This window comes from Orcinus orca, chromosome 10 (assembly GCF_937001465.1).
Source record: "Orcinus orca chromosome 10, mOrcOrc1.1, whole genome shotgun sequence".
Lineage (NCBI taxonomy): Eukaryota > Metazoa > Chordata > Mammalia > Artiodactyla > Delphinidae > Orcinus > Orcinus orca.
In genome coordinates, this window is record NC_064568.1 from 61751986 (window position 1) to 61777379 (window position 25394).

Consider the following 25394-nt stretch of genomic DNA (forward strand, 5'->3'; position numbering starts at 1 on the left):
TTTTACATTCTTAGCATATTTTGGGAGTATAATGACCCCTAAGTAGAGGCTGTTTTGACTTGACTTTGACCCAGGATAGTCAAATGATTACAATAAAGAAATTTGCCTGAGAGATTGGTACTGAAAAGTTGAGGGCGTTGAGGGCGGGGTGGGCGTGAAATAAAGTTCTAACGCACAGGAGAACTAAGACGTTAAATTGATGGTCATCGTCTCATTTCCCCACAATGTACAGAGGGCGGGATGCTTCTGAGATGCGCTATCACAGGTCTACAGCACCCGACGATGCCCCCTCACACTTGTTCCCTAATAATAGAGAGAACCAGGGACACGAAGGTGGGGGTTTGATGGAGGTTTTGAAGGGAGGGGAGAAGAAGGGGAGAGCTAATGAGGATTATTATTACAAGTCACATCCAGAGATCACGTCACACACTTTTCCTACACACTCTGTCACTCTTGCACAGCCATTAACAATGGCTCATCATGTTAAGGTCTTCGTTTCATAGATCAAAACAGCAAGGTTCATAATAGCTTTGGTTTTATTTTGTTTTTAAATACAGTCTTCAACATTTGGATAGGTCACTGGGGAGAAAGAAAGGGGATCCTTCTGAGGTCACACAGAGAAACAGAAAGGACTCTCTTGGGTTAGCTCCTGATTCCAGGAGAAACAGTCCCAAGTCCCAAAACAAAAGGCAAAACCAGTGTTGAATTTCTACAATGTATAAAGAGTGTTTCTTTACCAAAGCTTTTCCTTGGAAATGACAGAAAATTCACCAACATTTTGTCCAAACTATTATACCATCTCATCCAGTCTCAACATTTAGTAGCTTAAAAAACCTAAATGAGAGGTAAAATTTTAAAACCTAAAAGTGTTCTCTCCCAGCACTGGCTCATTCAGGAGTCTTCCTGAGGTCCAGTCCCTGTTACAGCAACAGGGAGAGAGGTAAACAGAAGGAAGGATGCCTTGCTCTCATGGAGCTTACAGTGCAGACAAACACACACCAAAAAAACAAATGAACACGTAAAAATGACCATTTCAGCCAGTGATGCTGCTGTGAGGAAAACAGAGCAGGTGGCAGCACAGAGGCCCTGGGGGTGAGTGTGAGCTGAGTGACCAGAAGCAGCCTTTTGTGAGGCTGAGAGGACACAGTTACATCATGTGACCAAGGTCCCCAGTGGCCTCCTGTGGACAGTATGTACGCCATCCACCAAGGACCACAGAAGCTCAATTAAAATGGGCTTTTTATTCCCTTTGTATCAATGTTATCTTTTTAGAACTACTTTCTAAACAGTAGTTACAAACAACTGAGAGGGCGCTACACCCTCAGTGAGTCTGGGCTGTCGGTCTGTCCGCAGCCCAATCTATCAAGTGTTTTGTTTTTACTGTGAATTGTGCCTGGTTGCCAGGGGGTCTTCTTAGGTTCACTAAACATTTAGACTCACAAGATTTCCACAAGTGGCACCAGGTGGCTCAGAAAGACCCAGGACAGAACCCCAGCTCACCAGCTGGGCAGCGTGAGCACTAGACCTCCTGCAACACCTGCACAGGTGGGCGGCTCGGGGGGCAAGGAGGGCACGCCCACACCCGGAAGCACAGGGCTGCTGCGGCTCAGGGACCTCAGACCCCTCAGTGGCCGCAAGCCCTTAGAACTACGTCCACAGCCACCTCAGACTTGGAACTCCAAATCCATTAATCTAGAAACCATTACTATACTTTAAAAAATATATGACTATGTAAACGTATTTCAAATATGACAGAGAACCGTATGCTGTCCAATCCAATAACCATTAGCTACAACTGGCTACTTAAATTTAAATTAATTAAAATAAAATTACAACCTGCGTTCTTCAGTCACACTAGCCATACTTCAAGCACCTCAACAGCCATAAGCAGCTGCTGGCTGCTGGGTTGAACGGCACAGGTACAGAACACTTCCATCACCACAGAAAGTTCTACTGCACAGCACTACACAAATTACTTTTTCACTGCTAATATATTACAGTAACTACCACAATGCTTTATCAGGCTTTTTAAGAAAATTGTCCATAGCATAGTCATCATTTTGTACCTTGTTAGTGCTTTATGCCTAACACAGTGTAAAATAACTAATTTTCTTTATTACTTAACTAGAGGACAATCAATATTTTAAAGAAACCCAAAGAGTGAAGAATACAAAATTTTAAAACTACAGACAATGAAACTACTTGAAAAACATAAACAATCATAAACTTTGCTTTCCAGGAAGACTGACAGCATCCACAATCCATAAATCCCTAAGAAACCTTGGAGTCAGAGGGCCAACAGAAATCTGACATTTCTACTTGGGAACAAGCTGCAAGAACAATGTGACATGCAAGGCTGTGTGCTCACAGAATCATGTCCCTCTACTGTGATTTCCACAATGCTATGTGCCCCACAGAATCAGGTACCTCTACTATGCTAACAGCCATCATAATTTACTATAATTACTTTAAGATTCTCTCTTTTCTGAGCAACACTGAGTCCTATAAGAGCAGAAATAAACATGTATCCCTAGAACCTAACACCATGCCTGGCACCAAGTAGTTCCCTTAATATGTGTTAAATTAATAATAAATAAAACAAACTCTTAGAATAAAGGTTTGTGACCATGTATTTACCTCCACAAGTCACAGCCACTACGTACAACCTCATTACAAAGTCTACTGTTTACAAAGGTATCTATTTGCCTTGGCAAGATAGCCAGTTGAAGAGACAGGAAAGACTTTCCTATCTTCTTTCTATATCACTGAAAAGAAAATTAGTACTTTATATTTCTGTAAAAATCATTGTTAACCCTTTTTAAACTTTAAAACATGTTAAGCTAACAAAGTGACGTAACTACAAACCCCAGGGAAATTTAGTATTGTATATAAATTAAGAGTGATGGTTTACTTGTAAAACTGATGCAAAGTGATGTTAAAAGCTGTTTTCAACCTCCCAAGAGAAAACCCTCACATTAATAGGCAGATCAATGGTCTTCCAAAGATGTTCACTCATGAATATGTTAGGTTATGTGGGAAAAAGGACTCTGCAGATGAAATTAAGATTAAGGACCTTGAGATGGGGCAATTATCCTGGGTATACATGTGGGCAATGTAACTACATGAGACTGTAAAAACAGAAAGCTTTCTCAGGGTGGGGGCAGAGATGCAGTCGCAGAAGTCAGTTCTGACACATGAGAAGGACTGATGCACTGCTGCCGGCTCAGAGAGGGGACCACACGCAAGGACCAGAAAGAGGCCTCTGGGGCTCAGGGAAAGCAGAGGAAGGAATGTGGGCCCCTGGCTGACAGCCCGCCAGGAAATGGGGATCTCAGTGCTGCCACAAGGAACTGCACTCAGCCAGCAACATGCATAAGCTTTAGCAGCACACTCTGCCCCAGAGCTTCCAGCAACAGCCACAGCCCTGCTGGCATCTTGATTTTAGCTGCGGGAGGCCCATGTGGGATTTCTGACCTACAGGACTGTATGATAAAAATGAGTGCTGCTTTAATCCATTCAATTTGTGGTAATTTATTATGGCTACAACAAAATTTTCTAATCTAGACACACCAATAAGGTTTAAAATTCAGCATCCTGAATTCTGTCTTCTTCAAGTCACTGGTTCACTTGCTAAGGACGCGGCTACTTTCTCGCCTCTCTTGTCCCTGTAAAGCTATAAGCCACCTAGGCTGCTGCTGCTCTCTGTCCTATCTCTGTCTCCTGGGAAACATCTCCGCTGCAATCCCTCTTAATGCAGTCATCACAACATATCTTCTCCCCAGTGGACCTCACCTGGCCACAAAGAAGATGCTAACACTCTGTAATTGTTCTTCACAGCTTTATTCAACCAAAAAAAAGCCTGAATACCCAGTAAAATGGGAATGGTTAAGATAGATATATCTATCCTCAATTGAATACTATAAGTCACTTAAAAATGGAGCCATGAAAAGTAATCTTCTACTTTACTACATGGGTATGACATACTAAGTGAAAAAAATTTTTTTTAAGTTTAACCATTTAAATTATTATTATGTAAAAATATATAGAGATTACAACAAAAGCCTAGCAGTGGTTATATTAGTGAAGCAGGATTCGTTTCTTCTATTTTTCCAAATTTTATGTAGTGTGACTATAAATTTTATCAAAAAAATTAAATGACATAAAATTTGTAACATAAGCCACATACACCTCTCTCCTTCCTCTGCTTGATTAAGCTGCAGCAACTATTTCAGTACAGCCGCGCGCACGTGCGTGCGTGTGTGTGTGTGTGTGTGTGTGTGTGTAGATTGGTCTTCTTTTCCTGTTAGCATATAAACATCTTGAGCTGAGGGACCACATCTCTTAGCATCTTTGTACACAGACTATCCATTATAGTGCCCTTAACACAATGGGAGGATTTTAATAAAATGCTCACTCTTGACAAAGTACATCTCTAAAAAGGCATAAACATTTTCAATACAAACATGAAAAAAGAAATAACTCAAAGACCATAAATAATGGGAAAGAACACATTCTTTCTAATTTATTAATATCTTACAAGACACCTGAAACACCTTCACAATAATCACTGAGCTAAAAGCTTATGTTGCTGCATGTAGAAAAGGAAATAAATCTAAAGCTAATGCCAGAGCTTAGAAACAGGTGATGAGGAAAAGCTGACAAACAGCTGGAGCCCGTGGACCACGTTAATGAGGCTCTCACTTCAGCCCTCACCTGGTGGGCATCCTGATCTACCAAAACTTTCCTAACACATGAATGCCCAACAATTTTCTGATTTCAAAATAAGAAGTAATTCAAAAAGAAAACACTGGGTACTGTACCACCATGGATACTGAGAAAAGCTTTCTTACAGAGATTGCATTTCTGATATAAAATCTGTGTCAGCATATTCTTCGGAGGAATGAACAGAAATGTGTACATATCAACCAAATGTACTGCATTAGGAAAAAAAAATTACAAAATAATTGTTGGTAATAATACCAACTGAAGGAAAAAAAATACCAACTGAAGGAAGATGCTTTCATTATTTTAAATGATTTCCAAATAAAGGTCAATATAAACATCTGCTTAGAAATTCAGGATGCGTTACAAGTTAATCCATGTGATACAGTTCATTTACTACAGGTAATGCTTCTCTTTGCTAGCTTCTCTTATCTTTACTTGATTTCTGTTTTATTCTTAGGTTGAAATATGCTAATAAAATTAGGAAAAATAGTGTAACAAATACATGGTTTTGAAATTCTTTAATTTTTAATTAAAGAATTGGAAAATCATTAAATTTATTGGCAAAATATTAAATGAGAACAATATTCACTTCATATCTTGAGGTGGAGAGGTGAAGGAGGAAGACACACTGTGGGAAAAGGCATTATTTTTAAGGAAAAAAAAATCATATCCAAGTAATCACATGTAGATTGTGGGCTACAAGTTTTCTTCTGCAGTCTCACCTATTTACACCTAGCATTTGTAAATAATACAATAAATAAAAATAACAATCTTGGGCTTCCCAGAGACAAGGAAAGGACTTCCCTGGTGGCGCAGTGGTTGAGAGTCCGCCTGCCAATGCAGGGAACACGGGTTCGTGCCCCGGTCCGGGAAGATCCCACATGCCGCGGAGCGGCTGGGCCCGTGAGCCATGGCCACTGAGCCTGCGCGTCTGGAGCCTGTGCTCCTCAATGGGAGAGGCCACAACAGTGAGAGGCCCGCGTAACGCAAAAACAAATAAATAAATAACAATCTTTAACATAAACACCCTTGGTAGTCTAATACATTTCTATAAATATTATCCCATAGGTACCAACATTAGGGTAGCAAAGACACTTATACACAATAAACTTCTACATTTACAGGAACATATCCCAAGGCCTTTATATATCTCCAAATTAGAAAATCAGTACATGATATAATTCACCCTAGAAAATGCAGTGATGTGTGAGGATGTGTAAAGTCACCTTGAGATGTGGACTCATTAGATGATGTATATAATGATATGTGACTTGAGGAGACCAGAAATTATGATTTACACAAATTCTCTCTGGCATTTCAGAATTTAACATGAACTTCCTGAGGCTCCATCACTAAACTTTAAAATAGGGTTAATGACAAACAACCATCTACCATCCTCACTGGGGTGCTCTGAGTATGAACTAAAAAGCCAGTTTGGACAGTACTTTGTAAACTAGCCAGTTTGATTTCTTGGTCCCATGTTCTCCTCCCTCTTCTAAATACTTGCCCCTTCAATTATTTCCTTATTCCCATAAACCTCGTTTCTCCCTGACCGATAAACATTGCTCACCTTTCCAGCCTTCGGGGAAAAATGAAACACTTGCTTCAACCATGACACTCATGGGTACAGTCCCCTTTCCTCCTCGCTCTGCCAAGAGCAGTCTACGCTCCCTGTATGCCCACAGCCTCGTTCCGCATTTCCTCCTCAACCCCCACCCCAGGGACAGACTTGCATCTGTACCACTGCAAGGTGGGGGCTGAGCCACCTATGGCTCCCATGCACCTAATCCAACTGACGTGAGGAGATTCTGACCTGACTTCCCTACGCGTTTAACAGTGTTCACCTTTCTGAAAGCTTTCCCTTAGCATTGTTGATACCACCACCCCTTGCTGTGCTCCTGTTTCACTCGAGATTCCTCCCTGGTGTCTTTACTGGCTTCCCTTTTAACTCATCTCCTCCCTCCATCACTGCCCATCACAGGTCACTTAAACACTAACTTCTATGGGTTCTATTTAGGGCCATTTCCCCTTTTCTTGTCACTCTATATTCTCTCCCTGAGTGATCTCAACCATCCCCCTGATTTTAACCACCCCTATATAGTGGAGATTAGCAAATGTCTCTCTATAAACCTCGCTCTCAAACTGCAGGTCTATATTCAGCTACTTACTAAACACCCCACATATGCTCCACCAGCATCTCAACTTTAAAATGTCTTAACCCACTGAACCTACGATCCCAGCAGTCCAATTCACCCCCTTGTCCTCCTTTACTCTCCTTCACAGTCACTGACAACATCCTCCCTCAAGTGAGATCAAAGTTCAGTCCAATCTGAGCAGCCATTGTGAGCCACCACTGTGCTAGGGGGTGTGGAATCCAAACAACCACTTCATGGCCTCATCACTTAAGGAAATGTACTTTGTGTTTAATTCCATTCAAAAGGTTACAAATGTTGTAATATGTTTAAGTGCCTATCTCTCAAATGAAATCAAAACTGTAAATTCCTTGAGAACAGAAATTTTTTTTTTTAATCCCCGGCACATAATAGGTGCTCAGTTACTGATGGATGCTACTAACGAATAGCTTGCATTTCCATAAGAGATTGAAGCAAAATGCTTTCTGTGGTTAATTTAACTGTTAACTATATAACTAGGTTCAACTAAGAAAATCTGGACAAAGCACTTCTACATTCTCAGAATGATATATATTGTTAAGCAATATACTAAATTATTAGGTTGGCAAAGTGTTATACTAATTCTCTTTGAATGTCTAAGTCCTGTAAAATGACTTGAGAATTTTTCTGTATTGCTACTTCAATTTTTGCGGGTATTGGTATCATCTCCCAAATTAGTTTTATTGACAAACTTAATTAAAACACTACTCATCATTCCTCTTTGATCATCAGAGGCACTAAACAAAATTAGATCTAATAATGATTTCAGTTTCAACCTCCTAATATCCACCACCCCTTCTAGGTTATATTTAAACTATACAGTTCATGCAAATCAATGATGATTATTTTTTCCTAACAAGATTATCATTAGCATCTTTCAAGCCAAACAGTATTCTTTCCTATTTTGACCTAAGCAAAAGGAAGGTAAAAGAAAAACATTACATTTAGACAGCCAAGAGACAATTCAATATACTTGAAAGGCTTTCCACAAGGTTACTTTTTGTAACAGGAAGTGTCCAACTATGCACATCAGCTGCCACCCTACATACAGATGTCTCTGACATGGTAATAAAACAAGAAACCATTTGGTTTAATAATAATAATAAGAGAAGCAACATCAGTTGGTGCATATTACATGTAGCATCTAGCCCTGGTTGCTTAGCAAACAGCCACAAGTGACTTCCACAGAGAATGAAAGCCCTAAATGAATGTACAGTTTGTGCAAGTTTCAAGGACTCAAGAAGACATGTCAGTAGTTAATCTAAACTCTAGTTGACAATGACCGCACTGGGGTGGAGGAAGGAGAATCCATCATTATCTCACAGAATCAAGCACTGACTAGATGTGAGATCCAGCCCTTTAGGTCTATGTCTTCTGACTCAATGGTTTTATAGGGGAAAGAACTGTAACAATATGATTATTATAAATTATAAAAACTTTATGCAGAAAAAAACCAACAAAATATCACTGGTATAACACGTATTTATTCATTCAACAAAACACATAAAGAAGACCTATCATGAAAAGGACTGTGCAGCTCTGGAGCAGCTCATACTATAATGGAGAAATCAGGCAAGGAAACAATATCATAGGTTCTGTAACATGGGGAGCCAGGCAGTATTACAGGAACACAAATAAACACCTGAGAGGGAGATGGGGCAGGGGAGGGAGGGTGAGAACCAAGTGGTCAGGGAGAGCTCATCAGAGGAGGCGAACAAGAACAAGCAACATTAGTCAAATCACAGAGGTGGAGGAAGGGGAAAAGAGCATTCCGGGCAGGAGGAAATTATCTGCAAGGGAACTGAGGAGAGCAAGGGCATGTCACACTGGTGGAGCTTCAGGGCACCTGCTGGCAGGAGAAGTCAGGGCGTCAGTACTGACAGAAAGTCCAAAGAGCCAGGCCAGCTCCTTCCAGAAGGACCTCATCTGCCAGGCTGCGAAGTTCTCACTTCATCCCGGGGGAAATTCAGGAGACAGAATGCTTTTAAATCAAGGAATAATATAATGACTGCAGCAGTGATGTGAAATAGAGAGGGCAAATCGGGCAAAGATAAGAGGCCACCAGAAGGAGATGCTCAGGCTGAGATTGGGAGGAGAGGCGGGCAGGGGAGTGACTCACTAACACAGAGCTCTCAGAAATTTAACAACTCTGTACAGTACTCATGCTACTCAGTCCCCCGTGAAGTGTTAGTCTGGACCCCACCCTCCCCAACTGGAGAGGAGGACAGGAGAGGAGGAAAAGAGGGAGCAGGGAGGCAGGGGAGGAGGAAAATGAAGAACACTGAAAGACACTGGAAATTAACGTCCATGCCAATTTCTGAAGGAGCCTAGCATTCTAGGTTTCAAAAAAATAAAAAGAAACCATAGAGGAAAACACTAAAGGTGCTTGGCTGAATATAACTTGAAAATGTAGGTATGTTGGATAATGTAACATAATAAAAAACTCTCAGAAAAAAAAACGTTTGTAACAAATATAATGAAGAGTCCCTATCCTTTATATCTAAAGTATGTAAGATCAAATAATCAAAAGATGCTATCAATAAATGGGCAAAGATAGTTAATCCCACCTCAAAAAACATGGATAACAAAATGATTTAAAATCATTCTTAATAATTATCAGTGCAAAGTACATGATACCAACAGTATCTCTATGGTAAACCTATTAAATTAGCAACTGTTTTAGCTGCCCCTTCTTGTTCAGAGTACAGCAATATGGGGGATCTTATATGAAAACACAAGTAGAATAAGGTTTTTGAAAAAGAAATAAATATACTTAAATCTTTAAAAGGGTTCATATGCTTTCACAAATTCCACTTCTGAAAACCCATGCTAAGGAAACAATCAAAAATACAGATAAAGATTTACATACCGCATTTTTTACACTAGTGAAAAGAATGAAAAATGGTCTAAATGCTTCCCAAAGAATGATAAATATACTATAGGACACCCATACAAGAAAATATCATATAATCATGAAAAACTATGTTTGTGGACAGATTTTAGTAACAGAAAAATGAAAAAAATAGTGAATTATATAAAAGTATAATTACAACACTGAGTTTTAAAACAGCACAGAGGAAAGCAGTATTATTTCTGAATAGTGATGATAGGTTTTTCCTCCTCCTTTCCTGTATTTTCAAAGTTTGTTTTTTAAATAATGAGGATAAATTATTTTTGTATTTAGAAAACAAATATAACTTACTTCAACTACCCCCAACAAAATATGTGCAGGTTCCCATAGTTTGTCTTAGCCTCGCAGTTAATTAAGCAAATAGCTCATTCCTTTGAGATCTTTCTGAACTCAGTCATCACTACTCATTTTAACTTCAACTTATCAACCAGTTCTACATACTTTTATAGAATTAAAAGAACTTTCTATAGTACCCTGAAGTCAAGGGTAACAAGCGCATTGCACTAGGAACTTCAACTTAAATCAGAGAATGACAGAAAAAAGAAAAAGAAAAAAGAAAGGCTTTGTAAAGTTTTTAGACATTGAAGAGGCTTTAACCACGGTAATGCAGGTGGATTTACAAGTTTGACAGGCTGGACTTTTGTATTACCTGAGGTGGTTGAGTAGAGGCTGGAGTCTCTCATCCGACTGCACAGCGGGCAAGGACCTGGCTGTTAACTGAAAGCAGAGAAGGGGGTGAGTAACCACAGCAAACGCCTCAGACTGAACTCATCTGAACTACATGCAATATGAGGACCCGGGGCTTCCCTAGTGGCACAGTGGTTGAGAGTCCGCCTGCCGATGCAGGGGACACGGATCTTCCGGTCCGGGAAGATCCCACATGCCACAGAGCGGCTGGGCCTGTGAGCCATGGCCGCTGGGCCTGCACGTCCGGAGCCTGTGCTCCGCAACGGGAGAGGCCGCAACAGTGAGAGGCCTGCGTACAGCAAAAAAAGTAACCAAGAATATCTTATAAACATACCAAGGCAACTCAAAGTACTTAACTTTGAAATGTGACCCCCAGGGGATCTAGGAAACAAAATGTAAGAGCCAAAGCCTTATTTCTCAATACTGTGTGTCAGGTCGACAGTATATCATGGAAATGTGAGCCTCTAATATACTTTAGTGCAATAATATTAAAATCTTATCTCTGTGTATCTCTATATTTGTCTCTGTTCTTGAGAAAGCCCTCTTATGCTATAAGAATGTGAAACAAAGAAATTAAAAATATTCAAAGTAATTAGATACCTTGAAGTCACCTAAATAAAACACCAAAACAAACGTAAAGGATAGATTTCTTCTGGATTCAAGTATACATAGTTCTTGTATTCTACTAATAAATCATTTGATAATTCACAAAAGAGAAACTTCCTAAGACTAAAAAAGAAACTGAAGGATATCCTTTGGTTTTATATAGGGTATCCTGTCTAATTATTTTGTTAATTAAAAGTAATTCATCAATTAATTTAATTCAAACTTAATTTTCAACGTTATGCAAATAAAACTGTCACTTTAAAAACATCTAATAAATACTATATTTGTGAAAAAATGTTGACCAAAATGCCAAATATGAAGTCATTTTTATTAAATCATATCTAGTAATAACAGAGAAACATTCCCAATTTTGTGAGTCAATACATGTGAACAGTTATTAATTTAAAAGACAATAAAGTGAGACAGTCTGCTGCAATTTAGTGCAACCAAAAGATTCTCAGTATCCTGGAGAAATGTTAAGTCTAGTATTTCATGACATATGTTATAAAGGTTTTATAAACAAGACACTTTACTACACCCTATATCTGCTAACGTCAAATCCCTTTACAAAATATCATTTTCATTGTTCAAGAGGTTTCAGGGCTCAGAAGCAGAGCTATGCTCTAAAAAGATTAAAATAACTTATCTAGATATTTCAAAAGTCAATTTTCTGAAAATGGAGCAGACAGACTAGGAGTTACTTCTGTCAATCCGTGTAGCACAATTTCTGATCAACCCATGTTTTCTGAATGAAAGCAAGCAAACAGAAACACCAGCAAAATACTCCTAAATGTCTCTACATTCCACATTGGAAATATATCTCAATCGTACACCTATCTCCATTTGAGCCTGCATTCCCTTTATCCTGAACTGTGGATATAGCATCTTCACTCACTATGTTTCTCCCTCCCTTCTTGTCTTGCCAGAGTGAAATTTTCAAAATGAAAGTTACCCACTCCCCAAATTAAAACCACTTAAAATTCCCTCAGGCTCACTTCATCACACCAATTCTTTCATCAGACAGCTTCCTAAAATCCTCCTCTTGGGCCGAATTTCTGAAACATGGTGCAGAACGACAGCTCAGCCATCTCCAACAGACATGGTGGCAGCAGATCAGGAAGAAATGGGCCACTACCCCAGTTTCTGGAACACATATACTCAACGATTTGATTCTCTCCCCACCCCTTCCCAACCCCCACACCTTATTTTCAAGTTTGAATCACTGAGAAGAATAAACAATCAGCATTTTCAAAAAGAGCACACATCTCTTCATGTTAAGGAGATTAGATAATAAAGCTATTCCAAAGCTCTTTAAAGTGGCAAAGCTGTCTACTGACCTTTTGCTGACAGAATATAAACTTCATTTTAGGGACTGCAGGCTCTATCATTTCTTCTGGAATTTCTCTCTGAGCCCAAGTAGCTACTACTATATCCACTGGGCTATGAGGGGCCAAAAACTTGCAACTGTGTAATTCCATTAATTGATGAAAAAAATTATATTTAAGTTCATTTGTGTCATATCTTAGATTCCACACATAACTATATTCAATATTCTATGATAAACCATAATGGAAAAAAGTATTTTAAAAAAGAATGTATATATATATAACTGAATCACTCTGCTGTACAGCAGAAATTAACACACTGTAAACCAACTAGACTTCAGTAAAAAAATTGATAACCATAAAAAAAAAATCTATATACTTTTCACAGCTAAAGCTTTTCAAATTCTTGCTTTGAGCAAAACTAAATCTAAATCAAAACTAATAAATCACAACTGTCAGCCTTCCAAGAAAGCAATACACAGTCATGACAAGATTTTCAGCATTAAGGACTTTCTTTCCTCTACAACCTGAAATGAGTATTTGTCTAGTTTAAATAGACTTTGGTTTCCAGATATGTCTTAGTTGTTTCTTTGTTTTGATAGAAAATACAACAATGTCCTTGACACACAAATCACTAACAATGAAAGAGAAAGAAGATCTATCAGAGTTTACATCTGCAAAGCCTAAATGGGGTGTATGAGTTAGGGCTGTTTCATGGTAACATTAATAAAAGTTGACATAAAATGTACCTTATTTCTTATTGTTGAGAGGTCAGAGGTGAGCTCTTAAGATGTCTTTTCATTATTAACAATACATCTAGCACACTGAATTAATCAATGCAAGGTTTGTGCTGTTTTTCAGCATTATAAACTACTCATTCTTAAATAAATCTCATTTCAAAGATTACTATCATTGAGTAAATCTTGCATTTTGCCATATATTTGTGTACAAAAAATAATAATGCATTTTTCCAACTAATAATTCTTTTAATGACATTAAATACCACACAGATGAGGGGCTTCCCTGGTGGCACAGTGGTTAAGAGTCCGCCTGCCAATGCTGGGGACACGGGTTTGATCCCTGGTCCGGGAGGATCCCACATGCCACGGAGCAGCTAGGCCTGTGCTCCACAACTATTGAGTCTGCGCTCTACAGCCCGTGAGCCACAACTACTGAGTACACGTGCCACAACTACGGAAGCCCGCGCGCCTAGAGCCCGTGCTCCACAACAAAAGAAACCATTGGAATGAGTAGCCCCCTCTTGCCGCAACTAGAGAAAGCCCGTGCAGCAGCGAAGACCCAATGCAGCCAAAAATAAATAAATTAAAAAAAAATACCACACAGATGCAAAGGCACAAAAAGTAAAAGCGAGTCTGGAGGTGTCTGGCCCACCTCGTAGTTTCCTCCTGAGGAAACAGCATCTTCAGGCCTGAGCACGAGGTACTGCACACACAGCCCATGCGAGACTAGGACCCATGGGACAGCTACCTGCCACTGCACAAGCCACATAGAAACCAGTCGGAGGCTGGTAAAGAAACTGTGTCGTTTATATAACAATGCTGAAACTAAAGTGCTGGGGTAAATGCTTCTTGAGATATTACTGCTAACTATTACAGTTTCTGGTGGATAAGTTATTTTGAAAATGAGTCCAAAATATTTGTCTCGAAACACTCCTACCCCAAAAAGGACGTAAAGTTTTGAAAACGAAACCCAAATAGCAATTAGAAAATTAATCTACTCAAGAATGGAAAAGCCTGGCTGTACAGCATTCTGGGTTCTGAGATCTTTTCAAGAGTAAGGCAAACACAGAAAACAATGTCTAGATGTCCTGCTGAAATTAGATCAGCATGGAAAAAGTAACCTTTAGAATTATGATCCTGGAGGTCAGTACAAGGGCGTTTGTTACATTATTTTGCATACATTTGTGTGTGAAGTATAGTTCAGGGGAGGGAGGGAAGGAGGGCTGAGGGATTTTTTCAAAGGGAGAGGAATGGCTTGGAGGAGGGCCATCCAGGGACCCAAAATCCAGAACGAGGCAGCAGCAAAAGAAAGGAAATAAGGAGGAATCCTCCGCATAACTTCATGCCCACAACAGAAGGAGTGACAGAGGACATCTGGTGGGCTGACTATTCTATTAATTGCAATACAGTGGCCACAGGAAGAGGAGAATCCAGAGAGGAAAGAAAATTCCTAGTTTTAGGCATGCTGAATTTGAGGTGCCTTTGAATATCCAAGAGGCAACGAAACATATATGGATTTAGAGCCCAGGAGAGGGTATGGAGCTGAGCGTGTAGATTTAGGTGTGATCAGCAAGCAAGCAGCGGATACACCATGGAAGGGCTGGGTTTCCCAGGGAATGTGCATAAGGCAGGAATGTCAGTGGCAGTGCTGCTTAGAGCTCAGGGTTCAAGCCCCACCCAGGGGAGAACAGGACCCATGGCAACGTCTGCCCTGGAGACCTGCAGGGTGTGTGCTTCCCCATTGGGAGAGAGAAATGAGGAATTCTGCCAAAATAATACTTATTTTATGCAATTACAGGTTTGTGGGGGCGGGAAGGGAGGGAGGAAGAGAGAAGGGCGAGGAAGGGAGAGAATGAGAATACAACCAGCAGCTCCTCTAATTTAACTCTTTTCTCGCACACTTGGAACAACGTTGAAAAAAACGTTCCCTGAGGATAGCACTCTGCCACCAGTTGTGAGGCTGACTGTTGCTCTTAAAATCCTAAAGGAGAGTCTGCTGCCAGCCAGTGGCAATTGTGAAGTCATATTTGTGAACAGGGCCTATAGTAAGAAAAAATTTTTCATGATTTCCCTCTTCAGATGATGGGCATGAAGGGAGGGAACAAGAATACACAAGGAGTTAATAAGCATGTAAGGAACACAGAAAATGGCTTTTAAAGAGTCAGCAGACCTGTGGAAAACAAGGGTGATGCAATCAGTTGAAAATGAAGAACAAGAGAGTGGCTTCATTTGAAAATAATAAATCCCTTCTCTCTGAACTGCTCACCCAACACTGGCTAAATTAAAACACATAAAAATGACAGGAAAACAATGCTCACTTCGAAAATATTGCTCCATTTTGTTCTCTGGTGTTTTCACCCTCTACCACTCACTTCAGCTTCCTTACAAACCCAGGAAGAATGACCACGTGCACTCCTATCAAAGCTGTGCCTTAAAAGAAATCCGAGATAGGTGATCAGCACAAGGCAGACCCTTTTTTTCATATAATCTTCTTCCACTCAAAGCAGAATAGACTCTTCCGGTGATATTAGGGTAGGGCATTCATATCCATTCACAAAGACTCCAAATTTAGGTAGTTTTTGTTCTGGTTTGGGTTTTTTTTCCTTTTTATTTTTAACAGACTTTATTTTTGGGAGCAGTTTTAGTTAGGTTCACAGCAAAACTGAGAGGAAGGTACAAGGTTTCCCATACACCCTCTGCCCCCCACATGCATAGCCTCCCTGATACCCCCATGAAATTGGTACGTTTATTACAACTGATGAACCTATACTGACACATCATTAGCACCCAAAGTCCAGAGTTTACCTAGGGTTACAGAGGGTTCACTTTTGCTATTGTACATTCTATGGGTTTGGACAAACACATAATGACATTTACCCACCACTGTAGTATCACAGAGAACAGTCTCACTGCCCTAAAATCTCTGTGTTCCACCCATTCATCCTTCCCTCCCCCCTAATTTCTGGTAACCACTGATCTTTTTACTGTATCCATAGTTCTGCCTTTTCTAGAATGTCACAGAGTTGGAATCATATAGGATGTAGCCTTTTTAGACTGGCTTCTTTCACTCAGTAATGAACACTGAAGCTTCCTCCATGTTTTTCATGGCTTGATAGCTCATTTCATCTGGATGTACCAGTTTTTTTTCCATTCACCACCTGAAGGACATCTTGGTTGCTTCCAAGTTTTAGCAATTAGGATTAAAGCTGCTAAAAATATCTGTGTGCAGGTTTTTGTGTGGCTGACAAATTTCTGATAGGTGTGTTTTTTAAAGAAAAACATAGGGAATGCTTTTCAAAATGTCTTTACGTTCTCCTCACTTCATACAGGAGTTGAGATGGCTCCTCCTGCACTTCCTAACTGCCAGGGAGTATCAACTTAACATCAAGCACACCAACCCTTTTCTACTAAATTGAAGATGCACAATTCATGCTTATGCATATATTCATTTTTTAATACACCTTTATTGGAGTATAATTGCTTCACAATACTGTGTTAGTTTCTGTTGTACAACAAAGTGAATCATATACATACATATATCCCCACATCCCCTTCCTCTTGAGCCTCCCTCCCACCCTCCCTATCCTACCCTTCTAGGTGGTCACAAAGCACCGGGCTGATCTCCCTGTGCTATGCTGCTGCTTCCCACTAGCTAGCTATTTTACATTTGGCAGCGTATATATGTCAATGCTACTCTCACTTCGCCCCAGCTTCCCTCTCCCCGCCCCGTGTCCTCAAGTCCATTTTCTATGTCTACATCTTTATTCCTGCCCTGCCACTAGGTTCATCAGTACCACTTTTCTTTTTTTAGATTCCATACATATGCCTTAGCATGTATATATTCTAAGAGACACACAATTTATAGGTCGAGAAAATAACCTTTGAAACCAAAAGGCAACAACTTATTTTAACCAAGACCTCATAGTAACAAAAAGATACAGTTCTATAGAGAACAGGATGTTCCACAGAATGCTCTCTTTTATTACTGGGACTGGCAGATGTCAAGTAAAATTAACTTTTACAAGCAGCTGCTCTTTTAACTTCATTGATTTTAACAACAGAAAATCCTGAGTCTTTGTGAACTGCATTTTCTTATAATAGCAATGGACCCCAATTACAAATCCCAAACGGTGAGAATCCACGTTCTATTCGTCCTGCTCTTGGAACCCACTTTGTTCCTTGGTTTCATGTTCAGACGCCTACAGCACTTTCCGGTTTTCCTCGGGCTCAGACACATCATTTCACTGGATCTTCACAACAGAGCTGGTTTCATCATGCAATGCTTTGGTACATGGATCTTTCTCTACCAGCTGCCCACAAACATGATTTCTAGTACATGGGCTCTAAACACCAGCCAACAACGTTGTCAAGCAAAATGCATACGTTCCACTTGAGCTCTAAACATGCCCAAGTAGTTTAATTAACAAAGAATATTAAGCAATGCAGAGTTAACAAGGTATTTCCAGTTCAGGGGTCTGGATGATACAAAGAACTGAGGGAGTAAACCTGGGAACAGTGCAAGCAGACATCCCAGGGCTGATTTCTGATCATGAAACCTATGGTGTGAAAAAAAGCTTGTTATTCAAAGGCTAAGCTAAGCACTTTAACGATGCTCTACATCATTTAAAAATGCAAAACAATTACTTGAGCAAGGGAAAAAGGAATGAAGAGATACGTGGTGCTATATGTACACGGATCGCTGAATCTTCTCCCTTAGAGTTAAACACCCATAAAATCATTTTACTTCTAGAATACTCTGATAATTTGAGTAAGCAGTTTCACAGTGAGACTTCTCACAAGCAAAACCAAGATCTGGCAAGTGGAATTCAACATGTTGGCACCCAAGAGACTGAATTGTCGATCTTTTGTCCTCTTAAAGGACCGCTGTTTTGTGTGGGAATGAGAGTGGCAGCAACACGACCTGTGTTCCTCGTGTTTTTACTAAATGCAGAGCATTCTGCTAGGAGTTCTACGCAGACTCCAATTCTACAACTTTCTCTAAAAGGGTTATTACCCCTGAGGCACATCAGGGGCTTCAAGAACTATTCAGCCAAAGGCACCAGGGAACCAGTGACCTTTATGCCTTAATATTTTAGTATTTATCGTAAAAATTTACCCCACATTTATACTTGATTCTAGAACATGTCCTTCTTAGTTTTACTATAAAAATGTTTATTTTACCACTGAGTAAAACAGCACCATTGTGCTATACATACTTTATATATGACCGAAGATGTATAATCCCATAGATTTTGCCGTCTTATAGCTTTAGAAAACACATGACCACACTTTTACTCCTTATAGCCCCCCTGAAAGCAGTCTCTGCTGGTACATTTGGGATGAGGGGATTGGCTGAGATGATTCTGGCTCCTGCTACATTTCACTGGCCAAGTCCTGTGTCACTTCATGTAACTATCACAATTATAGAGGGATAGACCAGACATTTGTTTCCGCCATATATCTTTTCCATCCATTTAATAAATCTGTGAGGCAATAACTGAAGTTCTAATGTTCCTTATTCATTATTACCATATTTTCTTTCATCATTTTTGTCCCCCAAAACATCTCTACGATATTTACCTAAATTTACATTTGTCAACTTATTTAATGTAAGAAGTATACTTATCTGGGTTTTCCAGAATGAAACTATTCCTTTTCTGTTTGTTGTATTTAATCCTTTAACATTAATTTATTAAATAATCTGAAATTAATGTCAAAGGACCCACAATTATATTTAACTACCAGGTGAAGAGACACACAGAAGATATGTATGAGTAAGTACTTTCATTTTTCTATGACAACTCTTTTTCCCTTGATTTGGTCTTTCATGAGCACTTGGACATGGAGACAGGGCCCGGAGGAGTGGAGCGACAGGGGTGGACAAGGACTGTCATTACAGCCTCAGTGACAGGGACTGTTGGGTGACAGAACACAGTCCCTGAGCATGCACTTGAAGACCTGGAGGGCCGGAGGTGATTAAAAACAACTCTACTTCTACCCACAGCTGAACTTCCATGTATTTTCTAGGATGGCAGCCCAGATGGCTCACAGCATACCTCCAAATGAGAATGTTAACGCGCGCTGCAGAAGGCATTCACTACTGAGCACTAGAGCTGCCTCTCCTTGCTTCTGTGACCTACTCTTCTCAGCCAGCTCAGAGCACCTTGACTCCTTCCTTGATAAAGACCCTGCTTTTGTAGAAGTAAATGTTTCCAGTTCAGTGCAAACAGCCCAGCGTGCCTCCACATCTCACTCTCAGTTTACTTCCCTAACCTGAAATAATCAAATTTTGCACTATTGTTGGCTTCATTCAATTCGGTTGAAATTTAAGCTATTTTCTCTATCCATGAATAAGTCTTACAGTTTTCCTTTAAAAATAAGTAGGACTATTATAGGATTTTGTTCCTCTACTTAACGAATTTAAGAATTTAAATTTAAATTAAAAGAACTTACGAATTTCTACACTTAAGCCCTTCTGAAAGGAGCTTCTTAAAATATTTGACCAGCTTTCAATAATGCACAGACAAGAAGGTTTTGCCTTGCCCTATGATTATAAAATTTCTTATCACTATATTTAAAACAAATCAGAACAGAAAATATTTTTTTCCATTACTAGGACATAAATATGAATAACCACCACTCATTATTAGAAGGCAATAGAGAAGTATAATGTCTTTACTGTGATAAGGACATTTAAACAATGCCAACTGGACTTTCCACCTCAGCACTCCACCATCAGATAAGATGATTTTCAAAATAATTCACCGTAAATTTGGAGACAAAACTCACTACAACTGAAGAAGTATGAAGGAAAATGAAGTAAATGTATTTTGAAATGTTTCAACCAACACAACAGAGTACCCTAAATCCTCTTTTCTTTCTTCCTTTTATTTTTTTTTTCAAAATTAAGAATTATCACAAGTAGCAACCTGGATGCTTGATGTCTTCTCATTTCTAAACTCAGACATTTCAAATCACCTTAAGAACACCAACCCAAATCCCTAAATTTAATTTATTAATAGAAAAATATAAAGCCATTCATAGTTAATTTAGATCACCAGTAAATGAAAATTGCAAGCAAAACTCCATTTTCCTAAGAAAGGTCAAAATTTTTTTACTCCTTATTTCCTTCCTAGGCTATGACCTTTTCTATTATTTAAAAAATTGGAGACAATAAGTAGAGTCTGTGGTAAAGAAGAAATGCTGGTCTGAAAATTGAAAGAATCCTTCCCTGCTGGTTTAGCTGGAGAAGGTTTTTAAAAATAATGTGGCTATCATAACAAGCGCCTATCGTCCTGACAGGGCAAAGTTATGAGCTGCCGTTTGAGTGATAGACACTCCCCTGCAAGCTGTCTAGGGTGTGGGTTCCAGACCATGGTGACATACATACTGTGATTACGTGCACCTTAATCTAGCCCAAAGCACCAAGGAATGAAATCAAGAGGGGGGTAAAGTAAGCATGTTTAAAGATACATCTCGTAAGAGTAATCATTTTAGCACAGCATATTTGTAAAACATCCTTTCACATCAGAACAGCTAGTTGAGACTTTTAAAAGACCATGACATACATCTGACCGACAGCTTTCCAATGACATTATTTCACACTTCCTGGCACGAACAGGTTGATAGTGTTTGATGGATAACCAGATAAGCAAAGGACAAGTCTGAGCAACAGCCATCCTTTATATCTGACATCTTCACACTTTACTACATATCTTAGGAAAGGGGAAAGGGAACAAAAACCTGCAGGCAATGTTAGTTCCAAAATATCTCACTACATGAATTCCCTGGTGGTGAAGTGGTTAAGAATCCACCTGCCAACGCAGGGGACACGGGTTCGAGCCCTGGTTCGGGAAGATCCCACATGCCACTGAGCAACTAAGCCCGTGTGCCACAACTACTGAGCCTGCGCTGTAGAGCCCACGTGCCACAACTACTGAAGCCCGCATGTCTAAAGCCCGTGTTCCGCAACGAGAAGCCACTGCAATGAGAAGCCCGCACACCGCAACGAAGAGTAGCCCCTGCTCGCCACAACTAGAGAAAGCCCGCACGCAGCAACAAAGACCCAATGCAGCCAAAAGAAAAAAAAAAAAAAAAAAAAATTCACTACACACAGAGAGGCCCAAATCAAAATCAGTATTATCTTGAAGCAGTCAATGCTTAAGTAAAAACTCATTTTGTTGCAATTAAAGAGTCAACAACAGTTATACAATTGGGGTGAGAGAGAGATTTGCATCTTACATTTCTTAGTTAAAGTTTACTTTCTCCAATAAAATGTTCTGAATGAACAGCCACAAGATCCCCTAGACAGAGCACAGTTCACCAAATGCAAAGCTTGGTTTTTTTCTGTTCTGCTATTTGTGCCTTGCTTACATTTCCCCCTCAGTTTGTTCATTTTAATCGAATGTTCATGAATGCCAGCATAAACTATAATCAGTCCTACTAAGATGCTTCAATAGTGTTGGCATGTGTACTACCACACAGCTGACAAATTTAAAAGTCAATGACTGAAAAACACATACATTTGTCTTAAATCTCCATTGAGTTTAACTTTTTTTAAGTGATATTAACATTATGTAAAAGTCCTCAGCAGACTTTTTTCATTAAAGATACATCATCATAAAATTATAGGCAATGAAAGACTTAAGGCAACTGGACATCTGCAACAGTAGACTATGAATTTTCACCAACTTTCTAGCTAGAAGTCAACGATAGAGCTGTTGGCCCCTATGCCAGGAGAGAACCGAGATGCTTGTCACTAATACAGCAGGGGCAAATCTAGAAGGAAAGGTCAGAGTTCAGTTTTGCCCATGTTAAGTTTGAACTGGCTGTTAGACATCCAGGTAGAACTACCTGGACACAGGAAATAAAGCTGCAGAACTGGGCTTCCCTGGTGGCGCAGTGGTTGAGAGTCCTCCTGCCGATGCAGGGGACACGGGTTCATGCCCCGGTCCAGGAAGATCCGCGGCTGGGCCCGTGAGCCATGGCCGCTGAGCCTGCGCATCCGGAGCCTGTGCTCCGCAACGGGAGAGGCCACAACAGTGAGAGGCCCACGTACCGCAAAAAGAAAAAAAAAAAGAAAAGAGAAAAAAAAAAGCTGCAGAACTAGTCAGCCATTCTCAGAACATTCTGTAGATTGTGTTTTAACAAAATTTCTACCCTGAAAACTATACCAATCAATGTCTTGCAATTTTAGTGCTCCTTTTTATTATCAGCTAAAATTAATAGATACAAGTGTCACTTGCTACAGGACCACCAAGGTCTAAGATCCCTTAATACAACTGAAGCCTTGCAAGAAGCTCTGAAGTCACCCAACAATTCTCAGAATATTGAGCCATCATTTTTGTAGGGATGCACTGACAGGATGGTAGCTACCAGCCACATGTGGTATTAAGTCCTTGAAATGTGGCCAGTCCAAATTGGGATGTGCTGTAAAACATGTACCAAATTTTTAAAAACTAAAAGAATGTAAAATAGCTCATTAAAAATTCTGTATATTGATAACATGTTGAAATATTGGTTCAATAAAAGACAGTAAAATTAATCTCATTCTTTTAAAACCTTTTTAGTGTGGATTCCAGAAATTTTTAAATTACATACATGGATCACATTTTATTTCTACTGGACAGGGGATTTCTGAACCAAAGGTGAATATGACTTCTTTCTGGTACCAACACAAGCAGTAATAACATGCTATTTAAATAATTTAAATCTTGGAGCATGAAGAAGAGTAACTGAAAATCACTAGTGTCACATGCAATCATTAGAAACAGAAAATCATCCATCTTACATGTGGTCGCAAAAACACATTTTGTGCATGCCCCAATAGGAGATAAATCAGAACTATAACCCCCACACACACAAAAAAAAGGTAAGGAGAAATGTATCTCTTTAATGAAAACAACAGCAACTTCTCCCAAATATTTATACAAAATCATAAAATTACATATTGAAAATATTTTTTCAAGCAGGAAGGTTATAGAGAAAATATGTCCCTTATTACACTGAGAAATACTTTATCAGATACAGTATGAATTAATGAATTTATTTTCCAAGTTTTAAATTATATATTATAGAGATGATTTCCCTCACTTCACATATGCAGAATAACCGAGAACCTCAGGGCTTAAAAGATAACTTACTCTAATTCATCTTAATTTGTGGATAATCTATTCTTTCGCTCCAAAAGTTTTTAGGTTTCTTTGGCTACGATATTCTTAAATTTCACTAATCTACCAAGATGTGGGTTTTTCTTATCTTTCCTCCTTGGTATTCTATTAGTCCTTTCAATCTGAAGTCTTTGTTCTTTCTTAATTCTGAATAATTTACCATCATTAGTTCTTCAAATATTCTTCTCTCTGCCAATTTCTTTTCTCCCCTCTGGAATTCTATTCTTTGAATGTTGGCACCACTATGTCTCGCCTCCATATTTCTTAGCTTACTTGCTATTTTCTATCCCTGCTTTTCCTCTGCCTTCAGAATTCCTTCAAGTTCAATAATTCATTTTTCACTTTTATCCATCTTGTTTATCTGATTTATTAAGTTCTATAACTCCAACTACTGTATCTGTCATATCTAGTATTTCCACTTCGTTCTTTTTATGACTTCTTGTTCCTTCTTAATACTAAGTATCCTCCTTTTATCACTGAATATATGTATTACGCTTATTTTACGTTATTAATCCATCTGTTCTAATGATTCTACTTCATGAAGCATACACCATTCAGTTTATCTTTTTATGTTTTCAATAGTAGTTGTATCTTCATGTGTCTAATTATTTTGGGCTATGAGGTCATATTCACCAAAGGATATGAGCTAATAGATCTGGAAACCTGTGAAAAATGGCCCAAACTCAAGTCCTATCCCTCCCTGTGAATTTGAGAAGGAAGGGGGAGGAGGGATTAGCCACAGGCACCAAATAACCACTCTTGACCACTTCTGTTTACTGGAAAGGATTATTTAGCCACTGAACTCTAAAAGCAGCGGCACCGGGAGGAGGCAATTTCCATGCAATCCTCAAGCCCCAGGAGGAACAAGGGCCCTGGGGTTGCTGGTTGGCTGGGACCTGTTTTTTCTCAGCTCCTCACCCCAGCAGGGCCCCTGTGCGGCCCTGACAGCACCCTACCCACATCAATTTCTGGAGCAGACGGGCAGGCAGTCACTGTTTCAAGCCACTGGAAAAAGTCAGGTCAAAAACAAAACTTGAAAGGAAAAACCGTAAAACAATGCATCTTCTCCTGAGTCCTCAGGCCACCCTATATCCAAGGCTAAACCACCTATACACGCACACCAACCCATAGCAGCCTCCCCACCCCTGGAGTTTTCATGGCTATTTTAATTATTTCCTGAGATCCAGGCTTTCCTCTTACGTCTGCAGTGTCTCCATGGTTAGTTTTGGGAAACAGAGCCAACAGCCCACGTTCCCTCTCCATCCTGACAGAGTATCAAGTAACTGAGCAAAGCAATGAACTCCCTGTGCTACAGTTTAGGAAACTGGTAAAATACTAGAAAACAGGATTATCTGTAAGGATAACTGATGACACAGTATAAATCTAAGGCTTTTAAAGCAGGACACACGCTCAGTTAAAAATACAAACAAACCTCTAATCCAGTTGTCAGACTAATGCCAACAACACATCTCCACCCCTGAGATATTTCTGGCACAACATAAGTATCGCTGGGAAGCTGTCACCCCTTGAGCAGCCACGTAAGAGTTAAGTCTCGGGCTGGAACATCTCCTTAGGAGAGGATGAGCTGTCACAGCCCGCGATGCTCACCGCTCTCCTGGGAATCTCTCTCCCTGCTCTGGGTCTGAGGTGCACTTTTTTCATTCTGCTCAAGCCTGTGTGTCAGGTGACACCTGGCCAAGCCCACTGCCGGTGCAGCGGGCAGGAGGGGACAGGTCCTTTGCCCGCAGCACAGAGGGGAACAAACAAACCACCTTCCTGCAACCCCGCTGGCCTGGGGGGCCCTGTGCACTGCTGAAGTCGTCCCTGCCCTGCGTCCTCTCCACGTGGGTAAGTGCTGTTTCATGCCAGCTGTGAGAGTAGTGCCTTTTTGGTGACGCTGACACCTGCAGGCCACAGTGGGCTGACCTCCTGGGTGATGCCTGTGCTCCCCTCTACCAGGCAGGACTCCTCATCTGAGGTGGTAACATGTGTCACTTGCTCCAAGTACAAACATACTCTCAGAATCACAGATTTTTCAGTAAAATTACAGGTGACTTGAA

General features: G+C 39.9%; 1 protein-coding gene across 7 annotated transcripts in view; it reads right to left on the bottom strand.

Annotated features, from left to right (window-relative positions):
• PRIM2 (DNA primase subunit 2) overlaps positions 1 to 25394 on the bottom strand; it is a 276052-nt gene that overhangs the window by 107259 nt on the left and 143399 nt on the right. For all 7 annotated transcript variants that reach the window (XM_033424338.2, XM_033424340.2, XM_033424339.2 and 4 more), the window contains exon 8: positions 10457 to 10524. In XM_033424338.2, coding sequence (XP_033280229.1) covers positions 10457 to 10524 — 68 coding nt within the window. The remainder of the gene's footprint in view (positions 1 to 10456; positions 10525 to 25394) is intronic.